Source organism: Gopherus evgoodei, unplaced genomic scaffold, assembly GCF_007399415.2.
Source record: "Gopherus evgoodei ecotype Sinaloan lineage unplaced genomic scaffold, rGopEvg1_v1.p scaffold_44_arrow_ctg1, whole genome shotgun sequence".
Taxonomy (NCBI): Eukaryota; Metazoa; Chordata; order Testudines; family Testudinidae; genus Gopherus; species Gopherus evgoodei.
In genome coordinates this window covers 648,568-661,734 of record NW_022060065.1, presented here as the reverse complement: position 1 = coordinate 661,734, position 13,167 = coordinate 648,568, and the positions used below count along the sequence as shown (strand labels likewise).

The window sequence follows — 13,167 nt, the reverse complement described above, 5'->3', positions numbered from 1 at the left end:
TCTCAAATGTTTTATAGGCAGACAATAACTGTCACTTCTCTCCCTGGATGGTCATTTGTCTCTTGCATGCCTCATGCTACATGTCTATTTGCATATTAAGCCACCTGCAAAATGACAGATTGTGAAATCTGCAGGATGAAACAAACAGCAGCGGAGTGTCCTGTTTACGAATAAAGACAAAGGATTGTTTTGCTATTGCTTGGAGTGCAGAAAGAGGCACTGAATCCTTCGCCTATCGGAGTCAAACTGGCAGTGTGCATGTCTCATGGAAAAAAGGATCACAGCCTGCCTGACTGTAAAGCACTGCAAGGATTTTGGGAGCGCAATATCCTACTAAATATGAGAGTACCTTGTTAATTAAGCCTAGACTGTAGAATGCTTGTTGTTTTTTTATATGTAACCACGTGTTTTCAATATTTTTACATGCTACTACTTGCATCTCTATGCTTTGTTAAATAGACTTCCATTTGAATTCACTATAAATAAATCTGAAAATCTGAGGTGAAACTGGTAAGCTGGATGTACTGCTTCTTTGGAAGCAATGGATTTGTGAATACTGTGAATGTCTAGTGGATCAGGGGTTGGACACTTCAAGGAATTGCTTGGAGGGCTTGAGGGTTGGAGTGTATTGTCACTTGACTTATAGAGACTTGTAGAGTCAGTGGTGCCTCAGTGGGGAGTGCCTGTGTCTGTGACTGGTGGAGCTGGGAAGCTGACCCACATTTAATCATGGACAAGGCTTCATGCTAAGCACAGCTGATGGCAAAGTGCTTCATATCTCTGGGTATCCCTAGGAAGCATCACAGAGTGGTTGAAGGTAGTCGAAGCTGCCGTGCTATTCAGAACAGTTCACTTGTTCAAAATTTCGTGATCAGTATTGGCAGAGGAGCTCTTTGATTGCCTCATAGTATGGTATAGGATCATACATTATATTTTATACTTGTTTGCATATTATACCAATTAAAAACCTATTTAAGTAATAAATATTATAAATCTCCCTAGGAGATATTTATGTAAGTCTGTGTAATCTGCATCAGTAGCTTCACATACAGATACATAAATAGTTGATACCATGGACCAGATTCAGCAAATCCTAATCTCGGTATGAGTAGTGTATGTGGAAGACTTGCAGGATTGGCGTCTAATGCTGAACTCCCTTTCCCTTTCTGTTTTCTTAGTAAGGTAACAGAAATTCAATTTTTTTAACTTTAGTGTGTCTCGTATGGCTCATGATTTATCTCATGCAGTAGGTATGCATGCATGCCACCCCAAAGTACTAAATTATACTAATTGACAGACAAAAGGTAAGGTCACTGCCCCTAAGCATTTATTATGTATGAATTATCAGGATACATGAGAGTTGGCGTTGAATCCTCATAAAGGGAGTAAAATAAAAACTAGACCTTAAAATAAGATAGAAGTTAATTAAATATTCTTGCAGAGCCCTTAGTGAGGTGAGAGGTGAAGGACTAGCAACTAGAAAGAAAATATGGCCAAATGTCTCATGATATGGGGATAGATACTGTTGAGCTGAAGTTAATGTGGTTATATTTTGCACCAAAAAGTGGCTTATGGAATGCCTGATACACAGTGTAAGGATAGGAACATGGGAATGTCCATGCTGGATTAGACCTGATAATGGCCTGTGCCAGATGCTTCAGAGGAAAGTGTAAGAACCTTGCAATTAGCAGAAGTAGATTAATCTCCTCCCTACTTTAGGACTCACCCTGATCTCTACTGGTTACTTTGGTTTAAGCCCTGAATCACAAGATTTAATATTCAGTACACAAAGTTTATTATAATGATAGCAACTTCAGGTATTCTTGGAATCCATGTCCAATCTCTTTTTGAATCTAAGTTCTTGGTCTCAATGACTTTTTGTGCCAGTGAGTACCACACTTTGTGTGAAAAATATTTCCTTTGGTCAATTTTGAATTTCTCATCTTCTAACTTCATTGAATGTCCCCTGAGTCTTACATTAGGAGACAGGGAAGTTCTCTTCTCCTTATCTGCCTTGTCTAGACTGTTCATTATTTTATCTACTTTTATAAAATCTCATATTCATCTCCTCTCTAAAGTAAAGAGTCTGTTGCACTGAATAGCTTTTCTCTTCATTCATTAAGAATGGTTAGTGCTCTCCACTTCTGGAATTCAGAGGTGAGCCAGGGTTATTGCTGAAGACTCCAGGTTTAAGCTCTGCCTTTCAGCTCAGGCCACCATGAAATTTTCTCTGCTTGGCTGTAGAACAAGTTGGTGGTACAGTTTTTCTCAGTCAGTTGGTTTTGACTCCTTTATTTCCATGCAGTTGCAACTTAGTCTTCTTCCTTCTCCTTCTGTGGGTTGGATGACTATCAGCATGGTGGTTTCAACCATCTGGATCAGCTGCTGCAGCACCTCCCTGCTAGAGTAGTCTGTCCCCAGTAAGTCATGGCAGAGCTGTCAGACAAACACCTGGCTAAATCTAAGAGGTGTCCTGTACTGGAGGCATTACATTTACAGGCTTCCTTTTCCCAGCCAGCCATAACACTGCTATGTTATGGGTCTCAGAGTTTGACTGGCAACTGGCATATCGGGTCCGCACTTGGCCTCAAATATTTATGACTCAGGTGCAGAAAAGCTTGGTCAGGAGCTTCTGAACTTTTTGGGGAGAGAGTCTAAGGATGAAGAGGAATTTGTCTGGTTAGCTCTGAGGTTAGTCCTGCAACAGACCCGTTCTGGAGGAGAAGAATCCCCTGGAAAAAATCTGAAGTCCTCCTCAGATACTGAAGTGTGTGTCCTCGTCTCCAGGGGCAAAGAAGCAGGGCTCCTGTATAGCTCCTCTTCCTCCCACCGTGAATCAGGAGATTCTCATGATACTCACAGATAAGTCCTGCAAACCCCAGAGACTCCAGGTCCCCAAAAGTCAAGAGCAACTTCCCCCTTCACAAAGTGGTGATTAAGAATTGGTAATGAGCAAGTGGTTTGCAAATCAGGGATTAAACCCCTTCTCCTTTGTCTTCTGCCCCCAAGGGAATATTTGCTAGGGTTTGTCTCCTACACAGAGGCTTCTGCAGTGCTCCGTATCATCTGTGCTACTTCTCCCCCACCCTGCAGCATATCTGGGCATGCAGAGAAGCATGTCCCTTCTGTGCAGACCTGCCTCAGGTGCAATTCCTATTAACTGCAGACTTTCTAGGTTTCAGCTCAAGGACCTTCCAGGGAAAGGGGTTCAGATTTGAGGCCACAGCAGTATGGGAATTGGGCCTTCTAATGATCAGTTTTTCCCCTGCTCTGCCAGAGAAAGGGAGCACTCCAAAAGGTGGGAAATGGTCGGTCTGTCTCTCTCCATCTCTCCCATGCTTCACAGGCTGGCTCCACTGTAAAGCCTTAACACATCAGGCCATCTGTGACCAGAACAGGAGTACATGAGCAGCACCATCATGGGATTGCAGATCATGAAAATGATCCTGATTTACTGAGTAAAGCCCTGAGTGGTACTAGCTTGCTGCTACAGTACTTGGGTGCTAGCCAATGCAGGGGAGCAAGCAGGCAGTCTTTCAGTCTCCAGGGGTATCTAGCTAGCTACTACCACTATCTGTGTGCCTGTACCCTATCCGATGTGTACCCTATCCATGCCAGGATGAAGTGTACTATCTCCCCCAGTACAACGGCTAGAGGAGGAAGTACTACACATGCATACTCCAGGATAGCCCCGGGGAAGAAAAAAACCAACAAACCCTTCAGGACTTTTTTCCAGGAGAGGATGTGAGTGACTTGCAAGGAATTCATTAATATTAATAATGAGTTAATAATCTTCCTTTTGAAGCATTATTAGGTTCTTGGTTTCCTGTTGATTCCTTTTTTTGAGGGCATCTCAAGAGCCATATGGGGTCATCTGTTTTAAACCAAATGTTAAACTGAAAGGTTTATGTAAAAATAAAGATATTTTTTAAGTTTTGGGAGCCCAAGGTTGCTGCAAGCAATAGCTCCACCAATGAGAGGCATATCATACATTCATAAATGGGCTGCTTTTCAAAGACCCCATAAACCATAAGAAGGATGGCACATGGCACTACAATTTCAAAGCCTGAGCTATAGCCATTCAGACCAGAGGTTTTTTATAGTTAGTAAGGAAGGCCTACTTTGTGGCAAATGAGTGATTTGTCATCCAGAAGTATGGTCCTTCTTTGGAGAGACACAGCTCAGGTTCTGTCTTGATATAATTGGTGAGGAATGGATTCTAGCTTAGTGGCTAGAAGTAAGCCATGTTATACTCGTTAACGGCCATTGTTCATCTTAAAGATATCTCATGCATCCAAACTTACTGCTGAGGTGCTATTGTGGAAGAATTGGAGACATTAGTAGCTGAGAGGCCTCAACCCTCATTATCAAAGCTAGCATAGCAAGTTGTTTGCGACAAACACCAAGGATATTCAAGAAGAGATGATTACCTAGGCAGAGGACAAAATTTGGAGCAGAAACTTCCAAGGAAACTTAAATAAATTTTAGGGTTGTCAAGCAATTAAAAAAATTAATCGTGCAATTAAACAATAAGAGTACCATTTATTTAAATATTTTTGGATATTTTGTACTTTTTCAAGTATATTGATTTCATTTACAACACTGGATACGAAGTGTACAGTGCTCCTTTTATTTTTGATTACAAGTGTTTGCACTGGAAAAAGACAAAAGAAATAGTATTTTTCAATTCACCTAATACAAGTACTGTAATCGTGAAAGTTGAACTTACAAATATAGAATTATGTACAGGAATACTACATTAAAAAATAAAACAATGTACAATTTTAGAGCTTGCAAGTCTACTCAGTCCTACTTCTTGTTCAGCCAATCGCTCAGAGGAACAAGTTTGTTTACATTTGCAGGAAAGAGTGCTTCTTGATTCTTGTTGGGCACCTGAAAGTGAGAACGGGTTTTCTCATGACACTGTTGTAGCCGGTGTTGCAAGGTATTTACGTGCCAGATGTGCATGCTTCAACCACCATTCCAGGGAACATGTGTCCATGTTGATGACGGGTTCTGCTCGAAAACCATCCAAAGCAGTGCAAACCGACACACGTTCATTTTCAGATGCCACCAGCAGAAGGTTGATTTTCTTTTTTGGTGGTGTGGGTTCTGTAGTTTCCATATCAGTGTTGCTTTTTGAAGACTTCTGAAAGCATGCTCCCTACTTCATCCCTCTCAGATTTTGGAAGGCACTTCAGATTCTTAAATCTTGGGTCGAATGCTGTATTTATCTTTAGAAATCTCACATTGGTGCCTTCTTTACGTTTTGTGAAATCTTCAGTGAAAGTGTTCTTAAAATGAGCAACATGTGCTGGGTCATCAGAGGCTGCTATAACATGAAATATATGGCAGAATGTGGGTAAAACAAAGCAGGGGACATACAATTCTCCCTCAAGGAGTTCAGTCATAAATTTAATTAATGCATTATTTTTTAATGAGCATCAGCATGGAAACATGTCCTCTGGAACAATGGCCGAAGCATGAAGGGGCATATGAATGTTTAGCATATCTAGCATGTAAATACCTTGCAGTGCTGGCTACAAAAGTGCCATGCAAATACCTGTTCTCACTTTCTGGCGACATTGCAAATAAGAATAGGGCAGCATTATCTCCTCCTGTAAACGTAAATAAACTTGTTTGTCTTAGTCCAACTTCTTGTTCAGCCAATTGCTGAGTGGACTTGTAGCCTCTGAAGTTTTACATTGTTTTGTTTTTGAGTGCAGTTATGTAACCAAAAAAAATCTTCTTTTGTAAGTTGCACTTTCAGGACAAAAATATTTCACTACAGTACTTGTATGAGGTGAATTGAAAACTGTTTCTTCTGTTTATCATTTTTACAGTGCAAATATTTGTAATAAAAATATACTTTGATTTCAGTTACAGCACAGAATACAAGATATATATGAAAATGTAGAAACATCAAAAATATTTCAAATGTATGGTCTCTTGTTTAACAGTGTGATTAAAACTGCGATTAATCATGATTAATTTTTTTGAGTTAATCACGTGAGTTAACTGGGATTGATCAACAGCCCTAATACATTTTACTCTAACAAAATCCTGAGCGTTACATGGACAAAGAGTATTTGCGTATGAGAGCTCACAATTCCTGTACAAGACTTTTCCTTCTGATCAGCCTTTTGTAACCAGTGTCTTAAGTGGCTGGTAATAGTCACAGAAAGTTACAGGTCACATCTTTTATGCACCTGTGCTCATCCATAGATATAGTGTCAATCAGTACCGTGTCCAGAGAAACAGACCCACTCGTAACTGGACAGCTGCTGGAAAGGATTCATAGACACAAGCTCTTCAAATGAAGAGCCTTTGATCCCAGTGCAGATAATTGCTCACCAGAGGTCAAAACAGATATGACTATGGCTATATTTTTACAATAATGGTTAATATTTGCAAAGATCTAAAACTTAATTGCGTCAATCATTTCTTGAGGTTTCATCAGTAGACACTTATCCCCAGTGTCTGGGATTGCTGGTGCCATGCATCAGCTTCATCTCCTGAATGGGTTTCTCAAAATACACCTGCTGAAATTCCTTCGGAGGACATAGAATTGTGCGTTTTGATGTAATGTAAAATTAGGTGGTATTCTCAGATCACATCCGAATGCCTCTTTTTGGGCAGGTAAGTACAAACAACATGCCGAAAACCAACTATAGATCCTTGCATACTCAAGTGCCAAATGTAATGTCAATGACAAATTGGAGAAATCTCTGGATTGCTTTCTAATTGCAAGTTTTGGAATTAGTTCCCATACCAATATAAGAACCACACTGATTTTTCTCATGAATTAACCTAAAACAATATGTCTGTCTCCATTTAGAGAAAAAATTCAATTTATATTCTGGTCATTTAACAGACTACCAGGTTGCGTTGAATTCTGAGAAGCTGCTAACGGAAGGAACGTTACCAGGTAAGAAGTTTCTCATTCTGTTGCACAGCTTCTTTTCTCATTCAGTACTAATGGGAATGAGCAGTGAATCGAGTATGTGTAGGAGAGGGAGGGATGAGCAGAGTTTATTATAGTAGAAACATAGGCAGGAATGGAAGTTCCCCCACGTAAAGCAAGAGCTTTATAAAATAAATAGTAACAGGGAACCTACCATCCAGTAACATCTTTCTAACAAAGTATGCCATTGCAGTTTCCCAGATACTACTATCATGCCAATTAGCGCAGGATTTTCATTTCTTGCCTACAGCAACTTTGAGGGCTTAAGGTCTTGGTGTTGTTGATAAAATAATGTAGATATATCAAATGTATGTACTCCATTTGCCTGGAATCTTTCTTTGAAGCTCTAGAATCATCTTTTTATATCCACTAGCCCTTTCTGTTCAAGTTTAGTTCCTTTTTCTACAATCTGTGGGAAATAGTTCTACCATGGTTTTGTTTGAAGCTTTTTGTGGCATAAATAGGCATTTCTAGAGCTCCAAAGAAAGATTCCAGGCAAATGGAGTACATACATTTGATATATCTATGGTGTGTATATATATGGTAGGTTCCCTGTTACTATTTATTTTATAAAGCTCTTGCTTTATGTGGGGGAACTTCTACTGTAATAAACTCTGCTCATCCCTCCCTCTCCCACACATACTCGATTCACTGCTCATTCCCATTAGTACTGAATGAGAAGAGAAGCTGTGCAACAGAATGAGAAACTTCTTACCTGGTAACGTTCCTTCCGTCAGCAGCTTCTCAGAATTCAACCCAACCTGGTAGTCTGTTAAATGACCAGAATATAAATTTGAATTTTTTCTCTAAATGGAGACTGAGACATATTGTCTTAGGTTAATTTAATACATCACATCAAGTATTCTTAATACGTAATAATTGGTTGCTGGAGTGTTTCTACAGCTGTGGAAGAACTCTTCTGGTGGCCTGAGCTGGAGGACAGAGCTTAACCCTGTAGCCTCCAGCAACGTTGGACTGCCTCCAAATTCCGTGGGTCAGCTCTCTCACTTTAAAATGAAATCACCAAAAAGCTTGGTAGAAAGTTATAAATTAATGGAAAGAGTTAGATAACTAAAGGAAACAGCTTCTGTGCTTAGAGATAATTGCAGTGTAAGTATGCAATAGAAGTAACTCTAAGTGTTTTTTGTATGTTGTTACCTCTAAGACTTCTGTTGCCCCTCTGGAGGAGAGCAGAAAGGAGAAAAAGTCAGCTTTAAAACAGCCCTCTCGTCATAGACTTTAAGGTTAGAAGGGACCATTATGATCATCTAGTCTGACCTCCCTCATTCCAGTTCCTTCTAAAAACCCATATTTTCTATTTCCTGGGAATTAGTTGATTTTATACAAGGACTGTTTTTTTTAAAGAGTTTTCATTAATGGAGTCATCAATAATGGACGCATCATAAACTGAATAACAGTGATTTTATTACTGGAACCATCTAAAATTAGACTTGTATCAGTTTAGGACCGGGATTATATATTTTGTCCTTTTAAAAAAATATCTAATACACTCTGTTACTTACACATAGTAGCTGAGAATGAAGTGAGGAAGAGCCTACAGTGAGATGAAAAATATAAAACATTACTTTTAAGTACTTGCATACTATTCTATTAGATATATTTATGTAACTCTAATGTTTGCAGCTAGAAATTGTATTGAAAAGTGAGAATTGTAAAATGTGGGTATTCTGACCTGGACAATGGAAAATGTGACACCTTCCGGAGCTAGTGTGTCATAAGATAGTCTTCTTGCCTGTAACTTTAATTTATGTATTATATCTGAGTTGAAACCTGCATATCAAATTAGAAGAAAAAGTGGTAAGCTGTAACTCTCATGCAGTATTGTCTATCTTAAGTACTTGTATGACCCCCCTCATTGAAGTATCTGAGTGCCTCATAATCTTTAATGTATTTATTCTTGGAATTCTTGCTAAACCCTGATAGGGAGGCAAGTACTGTTATCCCCATTTTACAGATGGGGAACAGAAGCACAGAGAAGTTGAATGATTTGCTTAAGTGCTCAGGAAGTTTGTTGGCAGAGCACTGCACTGCTTATGACCGACTAACTTCAAGTCAAGTCCCCAGCTAGGATTCAATGCAATGGTGTAGAGGTTTTCCTTCAGAGGATAACTTTAACAGGAGTAACACTATCCCTGATGAAAGTACGTGACATTCCCTCTGCACATAGCCTACAAAGAAGTGATTCCTAAATTGAAAAATTTAAAATATTTTAATCCTAATGACCTCAGACCCTCATCAGAAGAGAGGAGTAGAGGACCTCAAATACTGGAGGATTGAGAAATAAATCAGATTATATGGTAAAGAACTGCCTATTCAGAAACCTTAGAGGGTGGACAGAAGTGTTTCCATGAGTTATAATGACTAGTTTCAAGTTTTCCTGTTTTATTTCTTTCTTGATGTTGTAACAAAGGTTCTCTCTGTAAGTGGATCTTCAGGGGACCATAACTCTGAAGAATGGGACTCACGTGGACAGGAAAACTTGCACACCTGGTTTCAGTCACCATTAGCAGGTGGCGAAGCCAGGTGACACTGTTTTCTACTTCTGAGTGCTCAGTTTTTTAGGAACTGGAGGAGAGTTTTGGAAGTGCTTGTATTTTTTTTTTATTTTTGGGTAACTGACTCTGAGCGTTGAAGATAATCTATTAAAGACTAATTATAGTCAGTGCAATGAATTTGTGAGATCCGAGGTAAAGCAAATGGAAGTATTCTGTTGTACCGATAATGCAGCTGTACCCCAGACTTCTCATTCAAGCTGTTCAGACTTTGAGAATAATGGAACAAGGAATTTTCAAAACACACAGTTTATAGAAAAAGAGCAGTGGAGGTTGCTGTGAATGTACTGAAAGTTTGACAAGATTGGTATTTACATTAATTCCTGTTCCCTGTCTAACTTTTTATATTAAATTCAGTTTCTTACCTCTCTACTGGCCCTGTGGAACTGATTTCAATGCTACCGAGGTTTAGTTTAATTTTATTTATTGTATAATTAATGATGTTAGGATGCCTAGTGCCTTGAATAGGCATCGTTGTTATTTAAATGTAAATAAATGAAATAGTTTAGTCATTTATAGATGTACCTATATTCCACAAAAATGTGGAGTTATCACTTCTAATATGTTAAAATATTTACATAACATTAGATCCTTAAACTAAGATATTAAAAAAAAAAAAGTAATTTGATAGGGAAAGTAATGCCACATTATTGAAAACTATCTAACTAGACACTTTAAATTTTCTTCCTTCTTTTGGAGTCATTACGCATTGTGCCCCATCTTTGTGCTTCAGGAAGCTGAAGGTTTGCTTAGCATATACTGAATGTCTGTGTTCTTTTAACTCCCTGTGCATACATTTTCTCTGCCCAGTGTTTTAATTGAGGTTAGACATTGCCTGGTGTTGACAGCTTGATTTTTCTGTTCATACTGAAGTATAGATTTAATAATAAGGTCAGAGTTCCAATTCAGTCTAAGTGTAAAACATTGCAAACTGCATTATAGAGCCATTTTATTCTTTACACCCTGGCACGTATTTTACTTTTAATCCATAAAGTATACCAAATCAGAAAGTAATGGGTACCTAAACAGTACTAAAAATAAAGTGCATATCTTGATGTGATTCTAGATGAAATACTCAGCTCACTGATTACTAAAAAGTATTATAATTATTTGCAATTTTAAAATGTCTTCAGCAATCCAAGGAATTTGGTATAGTAATTTTTAAAGATTAAAATAATGTAGTACTTTTAATATAAACTGAAGAAATTTGTGACTTTTTTTCCAAGGGTCTCCTGACAGCCGGAGTAGAATTTGAATCTCTCCCTGCAGCTCTTTCTCTACCTGCTGAATCTGGCCTCTACCCAGTGACCCTTGTTGGTGTTCCTCAGACTACTGGGCAGATCACTATCAATGGTAAGGATTATATCTTTTACTGTTTTCATCAGGAAAATAGGCACAAGTATCTTAAGGCATTGTGGATTTTTTTGATGTAGTAGTTAAATGAATATTTATATTTCCACAAAGTCAGTATTTAAGAAGAACTTACAAAATAATCATTCATCAAGAAGGTAGTTCTACATAGAATGAGAAAATAACCCATGCTTTTCAGAAATACGTGCCTTTTCTTTAGGTGTGTGTGTGTGTGCATTGCTGTTACTAAGTTAAAATGCTAAATCTGAGGGGAAGGAAGAAAGCTACGTAACTGAATAGTCTAACGTATTAGCAAACGAAGTCAAATTGCTATTGAAAAAATACTTTTAAAATGCTTCATGAGTGTGCACAACAAGTCTTGCAGTTGACATTATTAATGAACGAGACAAATTGGGTGAGGTAACAGTTTTTATTGGACCACTTTCTGTTGATAGAGAAAAGCTTTTGAGCCACACAGAACTCTTCTTCTGGTCTGGGAAAGGTACTCCAAAACCACAGGAAGAGCTCTGTGTGGCTCGGAAAGCTTGTCTTTCTCATCAACAGAAAATGGTCCAATAAAAAGTGTTACCTCGCCCACCTTGTCTCTTTAATATTCTTGAACGGACATGACTACAACTGCACTGCATATTGTTAATGAAAAATGTTCATGTAAAATAACAAAGATTTTGCAAGTTGCTTATACATGAAAGATTTAGTTAGTAATGTACACAGTCTATTGTAATGCAGAGTTCATTCAATTAATTAACCCAAACAGGGCTGTGTCAATAGTGATAAATGGGAATCAAATAAAAAAAATACATTTCTCTAAGTTAGGTAGGGTAAAGACTGACATTCCAACGCTGAGTTCTAGAAAACACATGCTTCTTGCAAAGTGAAGAGATTTGACAAGAATGAACCAATAGCGATACAGATTGTTCAGGACATTTAGAAATTCCTAGACAGAAATCTTTAGATTTTATACTATCATGGAAGAACAACCATACTAGTAAATAATAGAATTAAAGAAAAAAGTTCTTACTCCGAAGAGGCGCTATCTTTTCACTTTGATTCCCTTTTTAATATCCAGTATAATTTCAGTTATCCAGATTCACTTTATCTGAAAAATCTTGGTTATCTGAATCCACAGGATGACCCTCATTAACCTTGTTTGTTAATAGCACTTCCATTTTTCTGAATGCTCAATTATCTGAAACTTTTGGATGTCTCCCAGACCACTGGGCTGTACTTTTTCTCTCCTTTTATTTTCTTTATTATTTTCTTGTCCTCATAATTCTTTCTTTGCAAGATACTTCATTTTTAAACAGGTGGAACTGGTACATTAGGGATAATCCTAGCGTGCAGAAGTTCTTCTAGTGCTTGCTCATATCAATTCTAATTAGGTGTGCGCGCGCTGTGTGCATGTTCGTTGGAAGATTTTTACCCTAGCAACACTCAGTGGGTTGGCTGGGTCGCTCCCTAGAGTGGCGCTGCCATGGCGCCGGATATATACCCCTGCGACCCAACGGCCCTTCAGTTCCTTCTTGCTGCCTGTGTCGGTCGTTGGAACAGTGGAGCGCGGCTTAGCTGATCTCCACTTCCCTAGCTACTCGTAGTTCTCTCGTTATTCTTGTGTATATAGTTGAAATTTCTATAGTTGCAGTTAATTCCTATTGGTTTTTATAACATTGTTAGTGTATATAGTTAAGAGGGGTTCGGGGATTAGCCCCTTCCCCACACCCGGTGCCGGGGCCCATGCCTGGTTCACCGGGTTTCAAACCGTGCTCAGTCTGTCACAAGCTGATGCCAACGGGAGATCTCCACGACTCCTGCCTTAAGTGCCTCAGGGAATCCCACCTCGCTGATAAGTGCTGGATCTGCAAGGTTGTCAAGCAGAGGACGAAAAAGGAGCAGGACTTTCGTCTCAGAGAGCTCCTGATGAAGGCAGCTCTTATTCCTCCGCCCTCGGCACCAAGCTCTGGACAATCCACTGGCAGAAGCACTTCTTCGGTACCGGATTGCACCGGTACTGCTAAGGCCTCTCGGCACCGACCATCGCCGGCACCAGTGTCTGCTCTGCACGGTTCTCTCTCCCCGCAGGTGAAGAGACATAAGACTCCTGCTGCTTTCGTGCCACCTGCACCGCAGCCAGAGCACCCGGCTAGATCGGACTGCCCGGCACCTACACCTGCCGCAGCACTGACAGTGTTGGCACCGTCGATTCCGGTCCCACAAGGGCCGTTGAGTCTGGTACCTGAAAGCTCCCTGTTGAGAGCCGTGGTT

At 39.4% G+C, this 13,167-nt stretch overlaps 1 protein-coding gene across 2 annotated transcripts in view; it reads left to right on the top strand.

Moving 5' to 3' along the window:
- The window catches only part of TRAPPC9 (trafficking protein particle complex 9), a 742,651-nt gene that overhangs the window by 120,260 nt on the left and 609,224 nt on the right, over positions 1 to 13,167 (top strand). For both annotated transcript variants that reach the window (XM_030546427.1, XM_030546428.1), the window contains exon 13: positions 10,764 to 10,890. In XM_030546427.1, coding sequence (XP_030402287.1) covers positions 10,764 to 10,890 — 127 coding nt within the window. The remainder of the gene's footprint in view (positions 1 to 10,763; positions 10,891 to 13,167) is intronic.